The sequence below is a fragment of the Pelodiscus sinensis genome, chromosome 2 (genome assembly GCF_049634645.1).
Source record: "Pelodiscus sinensis isolate JC-2024 chromosome 2, ASM4963464v1, whole genome shotgun sequence".
In the NCBI taxonomy this organism is placed as follows: Eukaryota; Metazoa; Chordata; order Testudines; family Trionychidae; genus Pelodiscus; species Pelodiscus sinensis.
The window spans coordinates 42,998,622-43,023,521 of NC_134712.1; the positions used below are offsets into that span (position 1 = coordinate 42,998,622).

General features: G+C 48.7%; 2 protein-coding genes and 1 long non-coding RNA gene across 6 annotated transcripts in view; 2 read left to right on the forward strand and 1 right to left on the reverse strand.

Annotated features, from left to right (window-relative positions):
* Positions 1–17,965, forward strand: part of LOC112545133 (uncharacterized protein C8orf88) — a 132,282-nt gene extending 114,317 nt beyond the window's left edge. For all 3 annotated transcript variants that reach the window (XM_075920416.1, XM_075920413.1, XM_075920412.1), the window contains one exon: positions 17,779–17,965. In XM_075920416.1, the coding sequence (XP_075776531.1) occupies positions 17,779–17,801 (23 nt within the window). In that variant the 3' untranslated portion in view covers positions 17,802–17,965. The remainder of the gene's footprint in view (positions 1–17,778) is intronic.
* NECAB1 (N-terminal EF-hand calcium binding protein 1) overlaps positions 1–24,900 on the reverse strand; it is a 119,615-nt gene that overhangs the window by 77,321 nt on the left and 17,394 nt on the right. The window lies entirely within an intron of this gene.
* LOC142826707 (uncharacterized) lies at positions 21,111–24,354 on the forward strand. The gene is made up of 3 exons (XR_012900914.1): positions 21,111–21,350; positions 22,463–22,603; positions 23,303–24,354. It is a non-coding gene; the product is annotated as an uncharacterized LOC142826707 (long non-coding RNA).

Below are 24,900 nucleotides of genomic sequence, written 5' to 3' on the forward strand. Positions count from 1 at the left end.
TGTATAGCATTAAAGCCAGAATTTTGCTATCTGGTAGAGTTCTGTCTCTTCTGAGTCAGAAGCAGCAAGTACTAGGTGTCATGCTAGCTGTTTAGTAGGATGAAACCTTATTTTCAAGATCTTTGAAACATTCATCTGTCTGTTAGAAACATGATGATACATGTACTCTAAGATCTCGGTGGGGTAGCCATTTTAGTCTGTAACTAAAAAAAACCTACAATGGTCCTGTAGCACCTTAGACTAACAAAAACATATAAATAGTATCATGAGCTTTTGTGGGCACAACCCACTTCAGCCAAGGGTAGTGTTAATTTTCTTTTTATTTGATTTCATATTAAATAATCATAAGCATTGCTCATTGTTAATTATCCCTATTTTTAATATATTTTCTTCCATGCCTATAGACTATTTAAAATATATATTTGTATCTATGGTTTTTGTATGTACTGGTGGGTGCACATCCACACACTACTTCAATTTTGATGTTGCACATAAGAAATTTCAACCCACGCAAAAGAAAATTCAACCCACCAGTGACAGGACGTTTGCCCTGCACTGGCCCTTTAAGGGCAAAACCCCTGCCCTGAGCAAGGGCTGCAGTGAAGCCCCAGCTGAGGCATTCCTCACTAATGAGGACCCAGCTGGGGGCTATATAATAGACTCCAGGAAGGCAGAAGAGGGGAGAATAGACTGTGGCTCTGGACAGTCAGGGAAGCAGAGGCTTGTTGGAGCGAAAGCAGTGCTGGGGAAGGAAGGCAGAGCACAAGAGGTTCTGGCCAGGCAAGTTCCCAGGCTGCAGGGCTTGAAGCAAGGCCTGGGGCTGTGTGGGGCAGTTACGGTAGGCAGGAGCAGCAGGCCCACACCCTTTTGCCAGTGATGAGTGGCCATTATGGACTGCAGCTTGTCCCTGAGGCAGGGGCTAGATAAAGACTGACAGTGGGTCACTGAGGTGAGGTGGTTGCAGAGTAACTGGGTGTTTCCTGGGAGAAGAACTGGGGGCCCCTGGGGAGGGGAGGACCCTGGAAAGTGCAGTGGAGTAAACAACACCCTCCCCTGGAAGGGGGTGCAGAGAGACTGGAGTGGACACTGCCAGAAGGCAGTGTCCTGAAGAGGATGCAGTGACAAGACGAACATGGGCAGATACTACCTAGAGCAGTGGTCCCCAACACGGTGCCCGCGGGCGCATTTCAATGCGCCCGCCAGGTGCTCGGGGCTGGCCTGGCCCCGGGCACATGGCGCATGGGCGCTTGCGGGGGGAACGCCGGGCGCTCGGCGGGAGGCGGCGGGGGGAGCGCCGGCCCCGGGCGCGCGGCGGGGGGAGTGCTGGTCCCGGGCGCGCGGCACTCGGCGGGGGGGGAGGAGCAGGAGCGCCGGCCTCGGGCGCGTGGCACTCGGCGGGGGGGGGGGAGGAGCAGGAGCGCCGGCCTCGGGCGCGCGGGACTCGGCGGGAGGGAGGGGGTGGCGGGGAGTGCCGGCCCCGGGCGCGCGGCCCTTAGAGGGGGCCCTGCCCCCGGGCATGCAGCTATGGGGGGACCCCGCCCCCGGGCGCGCGGTAGGTGGGGCCCCGCCCCCGGGCATGTGGATGGGGGGGCGCCCCCGGTCCCCGCCCCTTGGCGCCCGGCAGGCAAACGGCCACGCCCCCTGACGCCGGACAACCTAAAAAGGTTGGGGACCACTGACCTAGAGGGAGGCAAGCAAGCTAATTCCTGGAGGTTCCAGGAGGTGGGTTATCCCCATGACACCACCTAAGGATGGAAAACCTTAGTGGGAATGCTGGTGTACATATTTAAACAGTTAATGAATAAGCCTGGACTCATAGATTAACCTTCACAGTTACATGCAAGCACCCCTCCCTTGTGCTGCTGCCTCTGATACAGCATCAGAGGCAGCAGTGTGTGTGTGTGGGGGGGGAGCAGGCTGGAGCTGCATGCCCCCCTCTTCATGCATTCTTTTCTCTGTGTCAAAGGCAGCAGTGGGGAGGTGGGAGGTGGAGCCAGGCACTGGCTCCCATGGAGCCACCTCTTTCTCTCTCTCCCTCCCCCCGCCCAATATAAATGTTTAACTGTTGAAAAATGCAAAAACCCTGCACTTTAACATCCCTAGATGGTACAGCTACGTTCTTTTAAATCTCAGACTGGGACAATATGGACACAGAGCCACAGGAGGGAACCAACCTTGCGACAGAATGCATTTGGAATGCTAGATACAAATATGGCAGCCCTATACCTCCTGCTGCTGAGGAGTTTTAAGAGACTTTATAATAAATTAGGTTGTTTTGTATCCCATGTAAATTGCACAGATAGCCTGTTTATTCATGCAGAAAGTGAGGGAGAGACCTAGAAAGGCAATAGGCTAATGACATAAATCACTCTTAGGCAGAGATACATTTTGGCTACGTCTAGACTAGCATGATTTTCTGCAAATGCTTTTAACGGAAAAGTTTTTCCGTTAAAAGCATTTGCGGAAAAGAGCGTCTAGATTGGCACAGATGCTTTTCCACAAAAGCACTTTTTGCGGAAAAGCATCCGTGCCAATCTAGTCACGGTTTTGCACAAGAAAGCCCCGATTGCCTTTTTCGCCTTCGAGGCTTTTTTGCGCAAAACAGTTTTTAGCTGCCTACACTGGCCCTCTTGTGCAAAAACATTTCCAGAAAAGGGCTTTTGCCTGAACGGGAACGTCAAAGCATTTGCGCAAGAAGCACTGATTTCGGACAGTAGAACGTCAGTGCTTTTGCACAAAATCAAGCGGCCAGTGTAGACAGCTGGCAAGTTTTTGTGCAAAAGCAATAGCTTTTGTGGAAGAACTTGCCAGTCTAGACACAGACTTTGACTATGCTGCTTCTCCCTAATAAAGGTAGTGGGGGCTGTGCCACTTCTTTACACCCTTGGAAATTTTTCTTTGCATATCTAATATATAAAGGAGAATGTTTGTAAGTTTGTGCGCTAATAACTTGGGCACTATAAGAGCTACCGCAACCAAACTTTGCATGGGATAACCTTTCATCCAGAAGAAGGTTTTACGGTACTGTGGGAGGGAAGAGAGGAGAGGCTGACGCCTCTCCCTGGGGCTGCACAGAGCTTCGCAGTGTGGGGAGAAACGGCTTCCCGGGAGAAGCAGCGGGGCCAGTCACTCACTTAGGCCAGCAGAGGGACAAGGAAGCAGAGGGTGGGCTTGGGCTCCGGTGGTAGGCACGCGGCTCCCTTCCCCCTCCTCATTTCAGTTATATCAACTGTCAACTTATATTTCAACAATGTATACTGACAAAGTGCAAGGACAGTCACTTAAAGTAGTTGGAATTGATTTGGAGACATCTTGCTTTTCACATTGGCAACTCTATGTTCTTCTTCGAGTGGCCCCGTGGGTGCTCCACTCTAGGTGTCGGGTCCCGTCCCGGCGCCGCAGCTCGGAGACTTTTCATAGCCGTGCTCCCGCCGGCTCGCGCATGCGTGATTCACCAGGATAGCGTTCGCGCCTTTGATCAGCCGCGCGCGAGCCGGCAACCGTCAGTTCCTCTCAACCGCCTCAGGTCGCGGTCGGAGCTCCCTGATCTCTTATCTACTCCTGTTAGATAGTTGTCTACCTGTAAATAGTTAGAGTTCTTCGGGTTAGCTGTGTTCCTGTTTGCTTTACCTGTTCCCTTGTTTAAAAAAAAAAAAAAAAAAAAGAAAGAGAAAGTGGTTCTTAAAACTGTTTTTCACTCTAAAGCGCTGCGGCTAAGCGCAGCTGTGAAATTGACTAACTACAGCGTCAATCTTTCCATAACTTGACTCAAAATGCCAGGATCAACTGGGTTCAAGAAATGTTCGACCTGCCGAGAAGCCATGCCAACGGCTGACGGCCATGATAGTTGTATTAGGTGCCTGGGAGACACTCATGTCCCCGACAAGTGCACCCATTGCCGCAAACTGACTTCGAGAGCCCGGAGGGAGCGGGAGATGAAGCTCCGCATGTTCATGTTCGGCAAGGCATTGCAGCCTGATCCTACCCCTCCAGCAGCCACAAAAATCTCCCAGCACAAGCGGAGAGTGGCTTCTCCGGGACCGACTGACTCCCAAGCGGCAAAGCCGCCCCGGGCGCGATCCCTCCCTGTGACAGCTTCAACCCCGGCAGCGGCATCTAAATTGACCCCCGGGAGGTCCACACGACTCCCGGGGAACGGCACAAAGGAGCCCTCATCATCTAGAGCCAGAGCGGCTTCAGCACCAACACCGGGAGCGGAGCCGCAATTGAAGAGCAAGCCGGCAGCGGCTTCAGTTTCCCGCGCCTTGAAACTGACAAGCGCGCCGGCACCGCAACTGACCAGCGTCCCGGCACCGGCTTCAGCGGCTTCAACGGCGCCCGGAGGATCGGCGCCTGTCTCCCCTGTTCCAGCGGTGACGTCGGCACCGTCTTCCCCGGCACCGAGACCTGAGGCAGAACATGCTAATGTCTCAGGCTCGGCACCTATGTCAACTCCGGCACCGGGCGTCCTGCTGGCACCGGCGTTAGATCAGCAGCAGCTGGCCTCTCCGGCACCGTCCCGACCTCAATCTGCGACTGGTTCCCCTATACCTCGGGGTAGAGATCAGACTCCAGCACATAGCAAATCATTATCAAAGACCCATCACAGACACGGGTCTTTTTCCCCACCTGCTTCACCAAGAGGGCGGAGTCGCGATCACGACTATTTTTCCCCCACTCGGATGATGTACAGTCGACATGGTTATAGGGATGCGGTGTATTTGGATGCACATCGATCCCGTTCACGATCCCGATCGCCCTACCGTTTCTCGAGATACGGATCGGGGAGGCGCTCCCCCTGCCGCGTCTATTATATCCAGCATGATAGCGCACGTTCTTCTCGATACCCCTCTCCGTCACGCTCTGAACGTGGCTGTGACCGATATCATAGATCGTATGACGAACGCCTCTACCGTCATCGTTCACCTTTATCGCATAGAGGGTCTTCTCACATCTGCCAATCACCGTTAACGGATTACTCACACCACAAATCACAATCACTACACTCACCTTCTCCAGCTAAAAGTTCAACAATTCAATTAGACCAATCCGAACCAGAGGAGGGTCAACTATCAGAAACGGAGGACCCTAAACCGGAAACTTCCCCCGCGGACTGCCCATCGTCTTCCCCGGATGAAGCAATTTGCCCAGCTGAAATCTCCCCACCGGACGATCTGAAACATTTCCAGGACCTCTTCAAGCGAGTGGCAGACACACAAGACATCCAATTAGCAGATGTGCCTGTTAAGAGACATCGCCTTCTCAAGAATATACGCCCTCAACAACGTGCGAAAGTAGCCCTACCAATCGATGAGGCGATTATGGAAGTAGCGGACGACATATGGCAAACCCCAACATCAATTGCACCTACAAGTAAAAAGGCTGATAGAAAATATTTTGTTCCAGCAAAGGGGTTGGACTTTTTATTTAATCACCCCCAACCCAATTCACTAGTAGTGGACGCAGCGCAACGTAGGAGTAAGGCGCCACAGTACAGAAATCCCCTTTCAGACAAGGACAATAAAAAATTGGATATATTTGGGAGGAAAGTGTACTCGTCAGCTACACTCTTACTCCGCATTGCGAATTACTCAGCCCACCTATCAAACCATAATTTTGATAATTACTCCAAACTAGCGGATTTATTGCACCATCTCCCAGACACCAAGAAGCCACTCCTGAAAGCGATAGTGCAGGAAGGGTACACATCGTGTAGCGCTGCGCTCCAGATCGCTATGGATGTGGCTGACACAGCAGCTCGGGCCGCTGCCACTGGTATAGCCATGAGGAGATCATCTTGGCTTTTGTCTGCAGGGGCACCGAAGGAGTGGCAGAGCAAGGTTGAGGATTTGCCCTTCGACAAACTTAAACTTTTTGCGGCAAACACTGATGAGGTCCTCCATTCGGGAAAGGACTCACGCACCACTTTACGTACACTGGGGATGTATACACCTTCCTTCAAACGGAGGCGTTATTTCCCATACCAACGGAGGTATGACTTCAATTTCCCTAGACAACAATCACGGCCCTTTGACAACCAGCGTCCTAGACAGCGCCCCCAGCGCAAGCGTCCACAACAGAACCGTTCGGGCAATCAACAGTCTACCAAGCAACAGATTTGACTTGCTTGTCGAGGATACAAACCAATCTTCCATAGTCAATGCGGAATCGCACCATCTTTTTCACCATCGTTTACGCTCTTTTTACCACCATTGGTCTACGATCACCACAGACAGATGGGTGCTAGAGGTAGTTCAATCCGGCCTCCCCATTCCTTTTCTCTCTATTCCCCCTACCACTCCCCCCTCCCCGTCCCTCTTCAGGGACCCCTCTCACGAGAATCTATTGGAGCAAGAAGTGCAACGTTTGCTCAACATCGGGGCGATAGAGAGAGTTCCCAAGCAGTTTTGGGGGAAAGGCTTTTACTCCCGTTATTTCCTCATACCAAAGAAGTCGGGAGGATGGAGGCCCATCCTGGACCTTCGAAGACTAAACCGGCACCTTCGAAAGCAGCGCTTCAAGATGGTAGCTTTATCGACCATTCTGCCGTCGTTGAACGAAAAAGATTGGTTTGCAGTCCTCGACTTGCAAGACGCTTATTTCCACGTAGAGATTCACGTGGCACACAGACGCTTCCTTCGGTTCCAACTGGGGAGCGATCATTACCAGTACAGGGTTCTTCCATTCGGCCTGGCATGTGCCCCCAGGGTCTTCACCAAGATGCTAGCAGTGGTCGCGGCCCACCTACGCAGGTTAGGGGTGACGATATTTCCCTACCTGGACGATTGCCTTCTAAAAGGCACGACCTACACGGAAACGTGTCATATGGTTCGGACAGTGTCCGACGAGTTTGCTACCCTGGGTCTTCTCGTAAATTTAAAGAAGTCAACACTAGTTCCATCCCAGAATCTCATGTTCATAGGTGCACGCCTCGATTCAACCACGGCTCGCGCGTATTTACCGATGGAACGTTTTACAATCATCAAGGAATTGGTGCACACGGTGGTCCACGCTCCAACGATTCCCACACGTGTCTGTTTGCAACTGTTGGGGCATATGGCGGCTGCCACCATCGTCGTGCCCAACGCAAGGTTACGTTTTCGTTGCCTCCAACACTGGTTAGCCACGGTCTACATCCCGTTGAAACACGGTATCCACAGACCTTTAGTGGTGCCGCAGTATGTCCGGGAATCCCTCCAGTGGTGGGTCAACCCGACCAATCTCCTCGTGGGCGTTCCATTTCATCGTCCCCAACCTACTGTACAAATAACAACAGATGCCTCCCTCATAGGCTGGGGAGCCCACATGGGCAATCTCACGGTCCAGGGACGGTGGTCGACAAGAGAAATGCTTTTGCACATCAATGTGCTAGAATTGAGAGCGGTGCGACACGCGTGCAGGCATTTTCAGTCACGCATTCGAAATACAACCACAAGGATTTTAACAGACAACATGGCGACTATGTTTTATATAAACAAGCAAGGAGGGGCGCGATCCCGTTCTCTTTGCACGGAGAGCATCCGTTTATGGAATTGGTGTATTACCAACAACACTGTTCTAACAGCTTCCTACCTGCCGGGTACCGACAATGTAGTAGCGGATTCTCTCAGCAGGCGCTTTCCACACGACCACGAGTGGGAGATTCGCTCGGACATACTGAATCACATCTTCGGTCGGTGGGGATTTCCAGCGATAGACCTGTTTGCGACAGAACTCAATTCGAAATGTCCCAATTATTGTTCAAGAGCTGGGATAGGACGTCATTCGCTGGGGGACGCCTTCCTGCTCCATTGGGGGACGTCGTTACTGTATGCTTTCCCACCAGTAGTGTTAATTCCCAGAGTTCTCGAAAAGATCAACGTAGACAAAGCTCGGGTAATTCTTCTCGCGCCAGCATGGGCTCGCCAGCCTTGGTTCTCAACGCTTCACCAGATGTCAGTGAGAGTCCCATATCCTCTACCGTCCCTTCCGAATCTGTTGACCCAGGACAACGGATTCCTCAGTCACCCACGACCGGAGATCCTACACCTCACTGCGTGGATGCTGACTGGTTTACCGACTCCGAGCAATCCTGCTCTCAACGAGTCAAGCAAGTGTTGATGCATAGCCGGAAACAATCTACTCGTATTGCTTACACAGCTAAGTGGGCGAAGTTCCAAACCTGGTGTGCAGACAATAAAGTGGACTCGCGTTCTGCCCCTTTACCTTGCGTACTGGACTATCTCTTGCAACTTCATGACAACGGTTTGACAATTGCATCGCTACGGGTGCATCTGGCAGCAATTAATGCATTCCATCATAGGGTTGGTGATAGTTCGTTGTTTGCTCACCCCACTACGAAGAGATTTCTGAAGGGGCTCTCGAATCTCCATCCCCCGCGGAGACCTCCCCCCCCCGCATGGAATCTGGACCTGGTCCTACAGACTTTGACTCGTCCCCCTTTCGAGCCCTTAGCAACAGTAACACTACACTTACTTACGCTCAAACTGGTTTTTCTCCTAGCCCTCACCTCGGCTCGCAGAGTGAGTGAGATAGCAGCCTTCATGGCCTCTCCGCCATACACAGTTTTCTCGAAAGAAGCAGTAACCTTGAGGACCCACCCAGCTTTTATTCCGAAGGTGTCTTCTGAATTCCACATAAATGAACCGGTGGTCTTACCGTGCTTCTTTCCGAAACCTCATACCTCACCCCAAGCAGCGCTCTTACATACTCTAGACGTGAGAAGGGCATTGGCATTCTACATCGACAGAACACGGGACTTTAGGAAAACAGACCGTCTGTTGGTTGCGATAGCGGGCCACTCGAAAGGACAGCCTCTAACGTCTCAGCGCATTTCTAAGCTCATAGTCTTATGTATATCGAGGTGCCATTCGCTGCGAGGGAAGCCTCTCCCCTCTCGCCCTAAAGCTCATTCAACTAGGGCAGTGGCTGCCACTACGGCCTTCCTCAGTGGAGTGTCACTTCGCGACATTTGTAGAGCAGCAACATGGTCTTCATATGAAACTTTTATAAAACATTACGCTATAGTAGAACACTTTGCTTCAGATTTCTCCGTGGCTACAGCAGTACTAAACCGTGCTAATAGCCTTGGTTCCGGAGCGCTGTGATTCTGCTCTATGTACTGCTCTGAAGTCACCTAGAGTGGAGCACCCACGGGGCCACTCGAAGAAGAAAGAGAAGTTACTCACCCTGTGAAGTAACGATTGTTCTTCGAGATGTGCCCCGTGGGTGCTCCACGACCCGCCCTTCCTCCCCGCTCCGGGAAAATTTCTCTTCTTGTTGTCTCTTTCAGATGAGCGGATGAGAGGAACGGACGGTTGCCGGCTCGCGCGCGGCTGATCAAAGGCGCGAACGCTATCCTGGTGAATCACGCATGCGCGAGCCGGCGGGAGCACGGCTATGAAAAGTCTCCGAGCTGCGGCGCCGGGACGGGACCCGACACCTAGAGTGGAGCACCCACGGGGCACATCTCGAAGAACAATCGTTACTTCACAGGGTGAGTAACTTCTCTTTGTGCATTCCAGAGTTGGAAGTGGAAAATTTTTTTACATATTTGTTAAGAATAATTAAACAAAAAATATAGTTTACAATAAAGTTTTTGATGATAACATGTAAAATTGGTGGTTTTATACTGTTTTTATATATATTTTAATCCCGATAGAACTCAGTGCAACTTTTCTACCATTCAAAAAATGATATTAGACTACTGTTTTTCTAAAAAATTTTCCTCTACTTTCCTGATCAATGCCGGTTAACTCCCGCTAGTAGTCCATATTTATACAAATAACTGTGGGATGATTAGATCAAATCTTAATATGTAAGCAAATTATTTCCTTGGATATTTGAAATAAAAATGCTGAAACCGAGAAGGATCTGGTCTTTTAGATACATTCATTTCTTGTGATTTAGTCCAGTTAATGCAAAAATCTCAGTTCTCTGTAGCTGACATTTTTGCAGTAAAAAATGATGGAATTGATTTGAGTGGACTCTTCAATAGAACAAAAATGTAATTAGCATATAAACTGATTTGTGTATTCCCTCCTGCTTATAACCACTTCATCAGTGGCTGAGTGCTGATCTATGTACATCACCAGTGGCTGGAGAGAGATGAGAAAGAAGGGGCAGATGTGAACTTTTAGATAATTAACCATTGGAACAACTTACAGAGTCACCATCTCTGACAATATTTAGATCAAGATTGAGATGTTTTTCTAAAAGAGATGCTCTGGGAATTATTTTGGGGACGTTCTATGGCCCATGTTGTCAGGATTGCCAGATAGTTCCAACAAAAATACCGGACACACTTGACGTTACATCACAATATACATTACATCTTATTTAGAAAATACCGGACATTTATATTTTCTCAATTTGTTTCCCGAAAAGAAAGCTCAAATATTGGACTGTACAGTTCAAAACCGGACACCTGGCAACCCTATGTGTTGTACAGGCGGTCAGATTAGATAATCACAGTGTCTCTTCTGGCTTTTGAATCTATTAATCCCACTTAGGGATTCTAGGTTCTACTGTAATACAAATAAAATATCTAATCTTTGCAGAGTCTTATCCCCAGCAGCATTTCCCTGCTTCTCTAAAGAACACAACAGCAACTGGCCTAATAATTCTAGAATATTCACCAGCCATGCTCTTCAACCTGGGGCCCAAGTCAAAAGTGTGTGCATCTCCCTGGGAATAAAGCCCTCTACCATGGCCCAAGCCTTTTTTCTAAAGGCCTACTTCCTTAATGGTGCTCAGCCGCACTGACAGTTTCTGTTGTGACAGGTATTTTTCCCTCACTTTTTTTAAAGATGCTTATTTATTCCTTTCTGTCATATTGGCAGCATACACACACCCATTACAGTCCACTCAGCTCAAGCCCATGAGCATCAAAGGCTTTTTTATTTGAGCCTCACTGAGATGACAAAATTAATGGGAGGGGAAGACAGGGTCCTTCAAGGAAAATCTCTAGGAATAGACAAACTCAGGAGAATATTTAAGCTGTTCAGTTTGTTTTGTCATTTAAGTTAATGAAAGAAGCCCAGGAAGATGGTAGATTTTGACTAAATCCTATGAACTGCTTTAGGAGCAAGTTGGATATTGTACCTTCTTTTACAGACCCATTTCATTTAGGCTTTTATTTAAGTTACAGTTTTTTCAATGAGTTTTGCATATGTAATCATTGTAAGCTATTGTGTTAAAGAATAGATCCAGCTTATGATGTGTCGCTCTCTCCGGAGACAATAGCAATCTGTTATTTTCTCTATGCTCTTTGAAAAAGGGCAGTTTCAAAAAAAGGAATTTGTAATACACTGTCCTAGTGAAACCTTCAAATATTGAAGACTGTGAAATACCACAACGTTGGCTGTACAATCAAAAATGCTTGTTAGAGACAGACTAGGAAAAACACATGTGCAGGATTAATTTCAATATCGACAAAGCGAGTATCTTGCCTTACAAACCTGACTCAATTTTTCTTGTAGAGAGTACAAAAGCAGTGAACACCATAAACCTGACTTTTCTTAGACGGTTTGTATATATAACATGTAAATCAATGTAGAAATTGCTCAGTGGATGCAGCAACTGAGCTACAAACTTAAATTTAAAATGCGAGAGCCTAGTGTGTTGGGCTGCTCAGGATAGAAGTGATACAAGTATCAGTAAGTATGGCAAAAAATTTCCTATTAATCTGTATCAAACTAATTGAGTGAAGAAATAGTCATTTGGGCAATGGTCCAAGCTTTGAGAGAAGGAATACTTGGAAAGGAGTACAGTAGAGCAATAGACTGTTAAGTGACTTGAATAGATTAGAACCTTGGATAGTGCTTTAGATAAGTTTCTGTAGACAAAGAAGATGATGTGAAGGGCAAATATGGTCTTGGCTTAAGTGTAGATGTAACCCTCTCCCCCAAAGAGATGGTTATGGACAAAATCCTGACTCAAGTGAAGTCAATGGGAATTCTGCTGGGAGCTATGGACATTGAAGAACAAATCTGCTGTTCCCCTGCCATGCTTCAGCAGAAGTGAATGGGTCATATTCTAATTAATTATACCAGTGTAACTCTATAACAACTCCATGCAAATCAATAGAGCTACTCCAGGTTTTTGCTGGCAGATCAAAGCTCAATTTGGCCTTGTGTATCAGAGCACTAACAAGGCATAAACAAAAGCCAAGGAAATAAATAGGTAAGCCATAGCATTCTCTTACAAGAGGCACTTGTGAATGCTGTGGAGAACAAAGAAGGGAGAGAACATGCTGGGTATTTGTAGGAAGGAAACCTATGATACTCTGAATTCTTATGGGGGAAACTGTGAGGTTGACTCAGTAGGCTGAAAAAATTGACATCACTGTGAATTTATGCAACCTGAACCAATTGGCTGTAATAACAAAATTCTTGAAGCTGAGATTGTATAAATCATTCCGGCTACATCTACACTGAAGAGTTTTTGCGCAAAAACTCGTGGCGCGTCCACACTACAAGTGTGTTTTTGCACAAGAAAAAGTACAGTAGTTCATCAGAAGACAGGGCTTTTTGTGCAAGAGTTGTTCTTCTTTCTACAAGGAATTCGCCTTTTTGTGCAAGAGCTCTAGCACAAAAAGGCATGTGCGGACAAACAACAGGGGTTTCTTGTGCAGGAAACCCCTTTTGGAAAAAAGCACAGGTGCTCTGATGCCCTTTCATAGAAGGCCCATCAGAGCTTTCTTGTGCAAGAGCATCCGTGCAGTGTGGATGCTCTCTTGCGCAAAAGCACATGGCAGAGGACACGCTCTTGCTCAAGAATTTTTTGCGGAAGATCTCTTCCACAAAAAGTTCTTGCGCAATAAGCCTGCAGTGTAGACGTAGCGTCACACAAATTTTGAGGTGCTTATGAAAGTTTGAGTTCACTTGTCTATTTGTTTTCTAGCAATGTTTTGATTCACCTATGACACCTCAAGTGCAGAAAAGGAAGTGGGGGTGGCCTGAATCCAGGCATACTTGGAATTACAAACATCTGCCTTACAAACATCCACACATACAAACAAAAGCTCATCTGGAGCCTCAGCGGAGCAGGCGGTGGTGAGCAGCACAAGAGCTGATCGGAGGATTTGAGAGGAGCAGAGGGCAGTAACACAGCCAGCAGCTGGAGAGAAGTGGTGCTGTGAGAGGAAAATGTCACTTCTCTTCAGTTGCCAACTGACAGCTGCTCGCTGCTCCTTTGGAGTCCTCTGTCCTGCACTTGCACCACTTACTGGAGGGTGCAGCCCACGTGGGCTGGGGTAGCTTGGTATGGGACTGGCAGCAGGAGATGACACAGACCCTGTGTGAGGCTGTGGGAGGTGGGAGATGGTGTCTGGGGAATGCTCAGAAATCCCCTTCAGAATCTCCACCTACCTTCTCACCCTCCTCTAATTAAACCTGTCTTTCCTCAAGTACCAGCATTCAAGGTTAAAAAAATTATACTATTTTTCATTGAAATATAACAGTATTTTAGCTACATTAAGGTTAAATAGGTTTTTGTGGGTTTGCCTGGGAACCTAACTAGCATTTATAACATTGTGTGCACGTGAAAATGTATTCTGAGTTCCAAACAACCAACTTACAAATTAACTTTTGGAACACAACCTGTTTATAATTTGGGGACTTCCTATAATGAGGCAGAGGTCTTCTGGAAAAATAGTACAGGAATATGCAGTTAAATACATATTTAAATGCATGTTCCCAGGGAGTAGCATTAATAGTATTAAAGGATTTTTTTGCACTCCTCAACTTGTTTTTTTCACTTCTAACATTACCAGTCCTGCTGCGACAGTAGACGTACACGTAGCCTCCTCCCTCCCTGCTGTTTCTGGGGGCAGGAAGGCTTAGGCTGGCTCAGGCCACATGGCCGCTTCCCTTTCCACTGTTCTGGGGTTGGGAAGTCTGGAGCCACATGGCCTCCTCCCTCCCCACTGCTCCTGGGGTGGGAGGATTGGGGCTGTGCATCCTCTTCCCTTCCCACTGCTCTGGGGATGCTGGAGCATGCGCACTTTTCCCTTCCCCTTGGTGGCGGGGGAGGGCGTGCATGTGGCCTCCTTCCTCCCCATTGCTCTTGGGGCTGAGGAGGCCTGGACCAGCTTGGGCTGTGGGTCCTCATCCCTCCCTTCTGCTTCCAGGGAGGCTTAGGTCGGCTCGGGCAATATGGCCTCTTCCCTCCCCACCACTCCTGGGGGCGTGAGGTTTGGGGCTGTGCATCTTCTTCCCTCCCTGCTGCTCCAGGGATGCTGGGGTGCACACACTCTTCCCTTCCCTGTGTTGGGAGTTGGGCTTCAGCGGCATCTTCTAAATGGAACTCACAACCCCACAAGTTCTGCACAGATTAAAAACTGGGCAAATTGAATTTCTGTCTCAGCTAAGCATTTGGAGGCTTGTTCTTCAGTGTGTCTGACATGAAGAGACAGATCACAGCTGCAGATAACCACCCTTAAAGTCTAAATAAAATGTCAAAAGTGACAAGCGAAGAAACCAAGGTGACATACTATTTTGCTTTGGACATGCAATCTTCTGTAACACAACTGCCATAAACAGCTGCTTGAGAAATCTAAATACATTTGGCACTAAATACCCAGTGTAACTATCAAATGAGGTGCTCTATGAACAAGCTTTTCTTTATAAATATCATCTTTGACTGTAGCATAATCACTTAACAGTGAATCCAGCTGATCCCCAATTCCACAGTTGCAAAGCCCCTTTGAAGTGTCGGAACAGCACCTCCCCTTTGAAATGCTATGGTGGTATTTCAGTGGGTTTGTGCTGCAATGGAGTCCGGGATCATCTGGAGCTCCAGCTGATCCCCTGCTCCATGCTGCAAAGCCCCTTTGAAGTACTGTTCCTACCAAAATTAGAGCCTAGGAGACCTGTTGCCAGTAAGTTACTTCATCAGTTAGAGGCTCCAATATGGGATATAAATATACATATGCAGGGGAGCTATATTGTTCTCTGGAGCTCCAAGACAATCCCTGTGGTTAAAGTACATAAATATATGCACCTAAGCGTGGGGCCTATGGTGCATCCAAATGTTTTTCTCCAATTGAGATATTGACAGGTGTACGTACTCAGTAAAAGGGAGCTATGGTGAACTCGAGATGTGCAAAAGTCACAGAAAGGTATGGAATTGCCACAAGATCACATGGCAGAAGGGAGCAACCAAAACAGTTCCCCTTCTCTGTGTTTGTCTTCTCCACTTGGAAAGTAAGCACTTTAGCTCAGAAACTATCTAACTATACTCAAACAATACTTATCCCAAGGGAGTCCAATCTCATTTCTGTTCTCTACAAGGGACAACTTCATACAACTAAGGTATGTCTACACTGGCAGCTTCTTGCGGAAGAACAGCCGTTCTTCCACAAAAACTTGCTGGCTGTCTACACTGCATGAGCGTTCTTCCAGAAGTAAATTTACAATAGCGCATTGTAAAACAAGGCTTCTTCCAGAAGAGTTATTCCTCTCCCCATGAGGAATAAGCCCTCTTGCACAAGAGCTCTTCCACAAGAGAGCAGTGTAGACAGGCAACGTGAATTTCTTGCGCAAGAAGTCCCTATGGTGAAAATGGCCATCAAAGCTTTCTTGTGGAAGAGAGAGTCTACAGTGGCATGGATGCTCTTGCGCAAAAACACATCTCTTGCACAAAAACACATGCCAGTGTAGACGCTCTCTTGTGGAAGAGTTTTTGCACAAGAACTCTTCTGCAAAAGAGTTCTTGTGCAAGAAGCTACTAGTGTAGACGTATCCCTATAGTTTCCACAAAGGAAATGGGAAACCCCCTCAGGGTTGAGAGAGGGTTAAAGGCTAGTTGAACTATTCATTCTATCTGAGTGGTAATTAGTTAGTTACCTGTCAGACAAAAGGTACCTATACACTGCAATAAAACACCCATGGTCAGCAGACCCTGGCCATCTAGCCCAAGCTGGTGAGGCTTGGTCTGGCGGGCTATAAAATTGTAGTTTACTTGTGTGGGCTCAGGCTGAAGCCTGGGCACTGAAGCCACAAGAAATGGGAGAAGTCAGGAAATGGTGGGGCCTAGAGGCTATGTGGATTCTGTAGGACTTTGGACTGCACCTTACCAAGGAGGGGTTTGGACGATACGCTTCTCAGCCAGAGGTCATAGAAAATGGAAAACCCCTGCAATTTTGCACCTGGTCACATGAGCATGAATGCGTGATGAGTACACCTGATTACAGGCAGATTTTCAGTAGTGGGTTGAAACTTCCTCATGTGAAGCTAGGCGATGGAAAACTTGTTATGATAATGGCTGCTATCCAGCACACCATGGAGAAAAATATATGAAAGCCCCTGACCTAAAGTAAGAGCTCCTCCTAGTTAGCTCCCACATATACAGTATGAAGTAGCTAGTAAGTAAGGCTAGCATTACCATTTCTGACTAATTGTGTTGTGAAGGATATAAGAACTACTATATTTCTATGGTCCTAATGTAGTAAAACTTATCTGAACAGTGCAATTCCATTTCAATTTGCATATTGGGGAAATAGTTTTTGAAAAGCGCCATCCATAGGTGTCTGGTGGCTTAGGCAGGGGAAGGCTTTGCCTTCTCAAACCACCAGGCACAGCCACGCCCATACTCTACCCCCAGAATGCCCACTGTAGGTGTTCTGGGGGCATAGTGTTGCTGTCCCCAGCACCCATCCTTTCCATGCTCCTGGCCAGGGAGGCTGGAACCATGAGACCTCCTCCCCTTCCGTGGTGCTCTGGGAGGTGTGCTGTGCCCCCTCGCCTCTCTTTCCCTCCCTGGTGCTCTGGGAAGGCTGGGGAGTGCTCAGCACGCAGCCCTGTCTTCTCCCCTCTCCATGGGGGTGGGGCTGTAGATGTAGGCTTACATCTTTAAATTTTGTTTCTCAGCACTTCAAAAAATGTAAAAAGGAGGATTATGAAGCACTGAAAAAGGATAAAGCACAAAGCAACAATTACCCACCTCAGCCTTTAAGCTGCAGCTCTTAACCTTTCTCAGTTTTAGGCCCCCCCTGGGATAAGGAGGCAGCATTCACTGTCATACAGGGTATCTAAAGATAGGGAGCCTTGCTTGGGTGGAAGCCAGCAGCTTATGAATGCAGAAAAGTGAGCCAGCTGCCACAATGATCTTAAAAGCTTTCATTGAAAAGCTGGGGTTCCTAAATTAATGTTAAATGAGTTAATTGGGCTAAAGAACAAGATGGAAGAGAATGAAACTACTGACACGTGTCTGTAGCCCTGAAGAGCATTAATCTATATGGTACAGCGTATGAAATTTTAAAAATCCTAACTAAACACGTCTTTCTGCTTTATAACCAAAGTTATTTAGGCTCCTGCTAATTTCAGTGAGATTTGCTTAAGTGCTATTGAAAATCCCATTAGATGCTTATCTGTATCTTTAGGCATCTAAATACCTTTGAAAATCTGGCCATGTCAAGTTCAGACCACGTTCACTTTTATGGCGGAACTGAATGTAACTTGAAATCCAGCTTAAATACAGGCCCATAATTAGACCTGACCCATCCTTTGAGTCTGCTATGCAATTTGCCCTTGCAGAGGCAATCAACATGACTTCTTGGCCATCCAGATTAGGGACTGTGTGTGCTAAAACACACTTCCATATCCCAGCTCGGCATGAGGTTTGTACTAAATTGGCCTGCCTCTTTTCATTCATTTGTTGGAGAGGCATTCTGGGCATAGAATTATCATGGATTCAAATGTGGCATGGACAGCTTCAGTGATTTGAAATTATTTTCTTTGTCTCTTTTATTTTTTCTTGATTTTACTCAATGGGAAGCTGGCTGGGATGCAAAGATATGAAAGAAAAAATGTGAAGTGTGAAGAATTGCAGACAGCACATCAACTGAAAATACATTGATGAAGAATGCAGAGGAGATGTCAAGTAATGAATCTGAATGTGCTACAGAATAATAATTTTTGGTCTTACATTAAAGGCACTAGAAATAAAAAAGATACAGATCCTTAACCAGCCTGGCAAATGCACTGTTATTTAGTAGAGTGGAGTTCTGGATATATCAAGAACTAGTATGCTCATTTCACAAGCATAAGCAGACCCAAGATCACACAATATGTCAGAGACTTAGCTGGAAAGAGAACTCAAAAGCTCTGGCTCCTACTCCCCTACTAGAATAATAGTTTTCTTGTAGAATGATTTATAGATTTTCAGGCTTTAAGTAAGTAAAATCCATGTATTCATTGTAGCAGAATTTTTGGAATCCTTTGTGTTTCTTTCCTAGCCATGAGCGCTCTGCGGCTGACCTCCCAGTCATCTGCTGTGTATCATATATCCCTCTCTTTAATGACTGTCCTCTACTATGATGTCCAGCTGCTATTCCTTCCTTTATAACTTTGAGATTATTTCTATCTCTATATCTGATGTGAACAAAGCATGTAAGTTTGTGCCTATTGCTTTCTGATATCAGGATCTGTTTCTCTTCACAAATATTTCTACTATAAGCATTCCTTCGACTTTTCTGCCCAGCAGATACTCAACAATCTTCGCCAGCACCACATCTCAAAAGCTTCAATTTTCTTCCTGATAGCAACACAATTTTCCTATGTTTTACATCCAAAAATTGCTATGGACAAAATTAAGCTTTTCACCAATGAAACGTTCATATGTTTTTGAGATGATGTGGTTTTTCCAAATTTCTGTAGAATAGATTTGTAGACATACATCTTGTAGGAAGTGAATAAAATTGCCTATAGCTTGATTTGAGTGCAAGGTTAACCTGTAAATAACAAAGTGTGACAGACTGTGCACTGGAGATAGTGTTTTCAGGCTATTTGAGATAAGTGGGAATAAGCTGAACTGATGAACTTGAAATATAGATGAGGTGAAAACATAAGTGATGAATTCCTCACACAGTCTGCAAAGCAGTTGGTCCTTACGTGATCCATACAATGTTTAAACCAAATAAATTCAAGTGGCATGGATGCTAGTAGCATGTGATGTGATTTGGAATTACACTATCACCTTGTATCTAAACATCCTGGGCCTGGCCAGCATAGGCTGAGAGCTGGTTCATGACTAATAAAAGGAACCTGAAAGATGAGCTGGTGTCAAATTGAATTTGGAGCTCAAAGAATGGGATGAAGTGTTACTCTTGAAGGGATGAGAGGCTCCGGATAAACCAAGCGTAAAAGGTTTCAGAAAGAGTCCCAGCAAGACTATAGCTGAAAAATCCATTCCTATTCTTCCTGTTTCTAAGAAACCCCCTTGTTTACTGGATATGTAATTCAATGAATCTACTGCCTCTTGGGCTTGACCATTAATTATGATGTCTGCTTGCAATTTATTTTTGTTCAGTGTGTCAACATATACATATTTCATTTCCCCTCATTCAGAGATAAGCCATATTCCTCACTAGCTGTTCTTACAAAGTACATTTCTTGAATTGCATCTTGGCCTCTGGATGTCTGAGGTCAGTTAAAAGATGTCCATCAGTGGAAATCCCAGCAACTTCCACTTTGCCAAAACCTTCCAGGGTTAGCCTCACAATATACGTGACCAACAAGGGCAGTGAGTGGCTTCTCACTGGGCAGGGTGTGACAATAAGGTTTATTCTGTCCTCAAGCCTTTAGGCTGTCTACATTGGCACCCTTTTCCGGAAAAGGGATGCTAATGAGACACTTCGGAATTGCAAATGCCGCGGGGGATTTAAATATCCCCTGCGGCATTTGCATGAACATGGCTGCCGCTTTTTTCCGGCTCGGGGTTTTGCCGGAGAAAAGCGCCAGTCTAGACGGGATCTTGCGGAAAATAAACCCTTTTCCGGAAGATCCCTTGATCCTACTTGAAAGTAGGAATAAGGGATCTTCCGGGAAAGGGTTTATTTTCCACAAGATCCCGTCTAGACTGGCGCTTTTCTCCGGCAAAACCCCGAGCCGGAAAAAAGCGGCAGCCATGTTCATGCAAATGCCGCAGGGGATATTTAAATCCCCCGCGGCATTTGCAATTCCGAAGTGTCTCATTAGCATCCCTTTTCCGGAAAAGGGTGCCAATGTAGACATAGCCTTACAGTATATAAACAGAATCTAGGTCCTATGGGACCACTATAATCACGAGATCTGACCTCCTGCATTCCATCGGCCATAGGAAGTCACCGAGTGATTCGTGCATCTAGTGCCCACTGTTAAAGTTAGGAATTTGTCTGAGTGCTTCAGACACATTTTACTTGTAAATCACTATCATCACAACTATGATTTAGCACAAGCCACAGCCCCACAGAAGTTTCTCATGTAAAAATCAATGTTTTGCATGCAATTGATCTGTAAATAAAAAAAAAACCCTTTAAACATGGAAATGGAATTCAGCTCTCTGGAGAATGAAATCTAGGGGAACTTATTACAAGATATTTGATCATAACAGTGATAGAATTGTACCATTGTTAAGCTCATTTACTCTATGTAAATTGCATGACATGAATTATGAATGAAAACTTAGTGTATGCATTATGAGTCAATCATGAAATAGTGTTGAACAGCAGCTGGGGGAGCATCAGAGCCTGGGGGAGCTGCAAGTTATCAATCACTCTGGATTTTTTCCTTATATTAAAATTATCTGAGTCCTTTGGCAGTATACTTTTGATAAACCATTGTTTGCACTATGTTGGAATTAGGGTAAAATCAGATGTCCTTGCAGTCCATGTGACTGACTTCATTGGAGCCAGGATTTCACCCACTCTACTAAAGTTTAAGGTAATTCTGAATGCAGGAGAGTATATGAAATTATCAAACAAGATATGAGAACATAAGAATGGCCATACTGGGTCAGACCAAAGGTCCATTTAGCCCAGTAGCCTGTCTTCCAACAGTGGCCAATGGCAGGTGCCTAAGAGTATGTCTATACTGCAGTATTTTTACAGAATAACAGCCGTTACTCTGGAAAAACAATACTTGCATCCACACACTGCAATTGCGTTACTTTGACAAAAAGTCAAAATAATGGAGGGCTTTTTCTGATGGCATTTGACGGGGCGGTCCAGCCCCGCACTGGCCAACGAGGAAGCCAGCTGGCCGGCTGGGCTGTGCTAGCCCCTCCCCCGCAGCAGTGCTGGGCATGCTCCAACTTCAGGCCGGGTATAAAGGCCAGAGAAACAGCTCAGTTAGGGCTGGCCGCCGGGGAGGGAGGAACTCCTGCCCAACCTCCAGAGCCACAGCCAGACCTGCCACCGGAGCAAGAGCCGCTGGGACTGCCGCCGTTGCCGCTACCAGCCCCAAGCTGAGCCTGCTCGCAACGCCGACCCCGGAGGGCCACCTGCCCCGCCGAGGTGGACAACCCCTTCGCTGCTGCCCCAGATGCCAGACCTGCCAACATCACGGCCGCTGCCAGCCCAGTGTCTGCAGGTGGGGTCTCCGTCAGCTATGGGGCTGGGATAGGAAGCAACCCAGGGCAAGGGGCAGGGAACCCCCCCCACCCCCCGGTGGGCTTGGTGCATTTCGGGGAGGACTCCCCACTGAGCCAGTGGTGGGAACCACCCACCCCTAATAGGGCCCTAGGTTGGGGCCTGGTGGAGAGGGAGGGCCCGGACCCCCCTACCCCATCCACCCAGAGCGTGGACTAGGCCTCAGGGCCTGCGTTTGTGCTGGACTAGGACGCAGGGCCTGCTTTGAACTTGAACTAGGCCTCAGGGCCTGCGGTTGGGCGGAACTAGGCCTCCGGGCCTGGGAGCGTACTGCCCGACACCAGGGCCGAGCAGTGCGGGGTGGGGGAGCCCCCACAACATGGCAGTATACCTCACTCTACAAGGTACAGTGCCTTTTCCAAAAAAAGCTGTTTTGGAAAAGGTATGTGTGGACATGGAAGAGGGCATTCTATCGAAAAAAGAGGCCTTCGGGAAATAATGCAGGTTCCCTGCTGGCCACTTCATCCATACTCATCCCAACTCTTTAGTTCCTGTCTCCTGGTAGCTCTTAAAGCTGCAGGCACCTGGGACAAGGCTTGTGGCAGGAAGCTGGCCCTGGGAACTGCACCTCACCTCGCGCAGGTGACACTTCCACACTTCTGGGCACCCATGGCCCAGTCTCAAGTCCCCCAAGACCCTCCTGCCCATCCCAGGGAGCATACATAGGGTTCCCAGAAGCCTGCCAAGGGCAGAAAAAGATGTGCACCATCCTGGTCTGGAGCAGAGATCCTGGCCCACCTAGAGGTATGGGGTGAAGAGTAAACCTCCAGGCTATCCGCTCCAGACACAGGAACGCTGACATCTACGGCCGGATGGCCAAGGCCCTGGCCACAAGGGGCTACCACCCCAGGACTCTGTAGCAGGTGCAGAGCTAGGTCAAAGAGCTCTGGCAGGGATATGCCAGGGCCAAGGAATGCAGCTTTTGCTCTGGGGCAGAACACCACTCTTGCCCCTGCTTCAATGAGCTCCACCACATCCTGAGGGGCAATGCAGCCCGTTCCCCACTCCTGGTGGTGGACTCGGGGATAGAGATACCTGTCGTTGCCTGCCCAGGGGTCTCAGCCCACGAGGAGGAGGATGACCAGCTGGAGGAGGAGGAAGAGACAGCCAGCACTGTCACCATCAGCCTGGAGCCAGTACCCCAGGGCCTGGATGTCTTCCAGGCATACTCCAAGGCCAGGGAGGGATCATCAGGTGAGTGCTCTTAGTTTTTCACACACATAGGGTGAGGGTGGTGGGTGCTGAGAGGCTGGAGTGCAATCGTTGCTTGGCTTTCTTGGCTTGGCCCTCGCGCTGCAGTCCATGTACATGCAGCACCAATCCGTGCCACACAGCCCCAGGAGGCAGCCCCAGAGCAGCCTCAGGCTCCTGCTCACAGTCTCTGGGGAGGCCACATACATTTCTGAACCCCGGGGGGGGGGAAGCCTTCCCACCACCAGCCACCGCTGGAAGGAGGCTAGGGGCAAGAGCACATGCGTGCCCTCACACAGACTGAGGAGTGCTGCACATAGCACATGGGCATACCTGCATGCTCGAGGCATCACCCGCTCCCGGAGACAGCGTTGCCAGGTGCAGGTGTGTGTGCGGCCCCGATGGAAGCCCAGGCTGCTCAAGGCCCCTCTTCTGCCCATGGGATCCCAGTGTAGCTGGACACTTCTCTTGCCTGCCCATCCATTGGATGGGGGAGGCGGAAAGCATGGTCCCCTGGGCACCTCTGGGTCCCTGTGAGGCAAGGCCCGCTGTTCAGACCACACATGGCCTCGCTCCTGGAACATCACCATCCTCTGCCCTGAGAACTGTTGCTCACAGAGGAGGGCAAGCTCACAGTGGAGGGGAAGGCCTCAAGGACACTGTGTGAATGGTTGACTGAGTACCTCTCTCTATCCTCCACAGCCAGACTAGCCATGACTGAGGGGTGATCACCAACAGGCGAACCAGACACCTGACCCCAGGGATCTGGAGGGACCAGGAGCACACGACCATCCTCCAGGACATGCAGCAGACCCTGGCCCAGAATGTCTATCATCCCAGACTATGGCAGGCCTAAATGTGGACCAAGCTGGTGCTGCAGGGCCACATGTGTGCCAGCCTCTGGGAGATTATGGTATACTCAGCTCCTGCTCCTGTCCCTGTTCCCCTGCCATTCCTGACCCCGCTCCAGCTGCCCTCCTGCCTATCCCCCTGTTCTCCCTGGACCCCTCCCACTCCCGAGGTCCCCAGACTCAAGGTGGAACTTCCAGCTGCACCACACACCACTCTCAGCCCCAGCTCTGAGCCTCACCTCCCCCTTCCAAGGTTCTCACCTCTCTCCTGCCTCCCCATATCTAGGTTCTCAGCCCCCCTCTTCCCAGTTACTTTTATTATAAAAAATACAACTTTTTTTTAACACAAAGTGTTGTTTCTATTGAATGTGGAGGGAAGAGGGGAAGGGCGAGGATGTTGTGGGAAAGGGGCAAGGCAGAGGCCCCTATACTGGGGAAAGTTACTGGGGTCCTTCAGAGAAACTCCCTCAGGGCCTCTCGGATGTGCACCTCCACCTGATGGGCCTGGTGGATGGCAGTTCTGCACAGCTGCTGAAAGGCCTGTCCCTCACGGCTGTCCTCTGCTCCTCATCATGGTAGGAAGGCCTCTCCCTTGCTCTCCACAAAGTCGTGGAGAACACAACAGGCCGAGATCACCTAGGGAATGTTGTGCTCCCTCACATCGAGGCGGGTCAGAAGGCACCTGAACCTCACTTTCAAGTGGCTGAAGGTGCATTTGGCCTGGATGCGGCCCCTGCCCACGTAGGCATTGAAATGGTCCCTGCTCAAGTCCACATGGCTGCTGTAGGGCTTCATCAGCCATGGCATGAGGGGGTAGGCTGTGTACCCCACAATGCACAGTGGCCAGGGCTGGCTCGAGCCATTCCTGTGCCTCGGGCAGCAGGCGCACGATTCATAGGTGGCTCCACCCCCAGGCGCATGGAGCATGCGTGGCCCCGCCCCCCTGTGTGCGGCACAGCTGCAATCGGGTGCGTGGCCCAAGCCTGGGTGCATGGCACCTGATGGCAGCTTTAAGGGGTGGGGTGCCATGTGGCCCCCAACCCTGGGTGTGCAACACCCCTTACAGCTGCTATCAGGTGCCCCCATAGATTGGTGCCCCAGGCAGCTGCCCAGCGAGCCCCCTGCTTTAATCTGGCCCCGACAGTGGCATCTGCATGTCCCTGACCCTGAAGTCACACTGGGGGGAAGAATGTGCCAGCCTGCAGCTTCTGGTAGAATCTGGAGTTTCTAAACACGTGGCTATTGTGCACCCTCCCCGACCACCCGACAAAAATGTCTGTAAACTGTCCATGGTGGTTGACCAGGGCCTGCAGGACCATAGAAAAATAGCCCTTCCTATTAGTGTACTGGGCGGCTCGATGTTCTGGGGCCTGGATGGGGATATGGGTTCCATCTATGCCCCTTCCCCCTGCAGGTGGGGAAGCCTAGGGCAGCAAATCCAGCCATGAT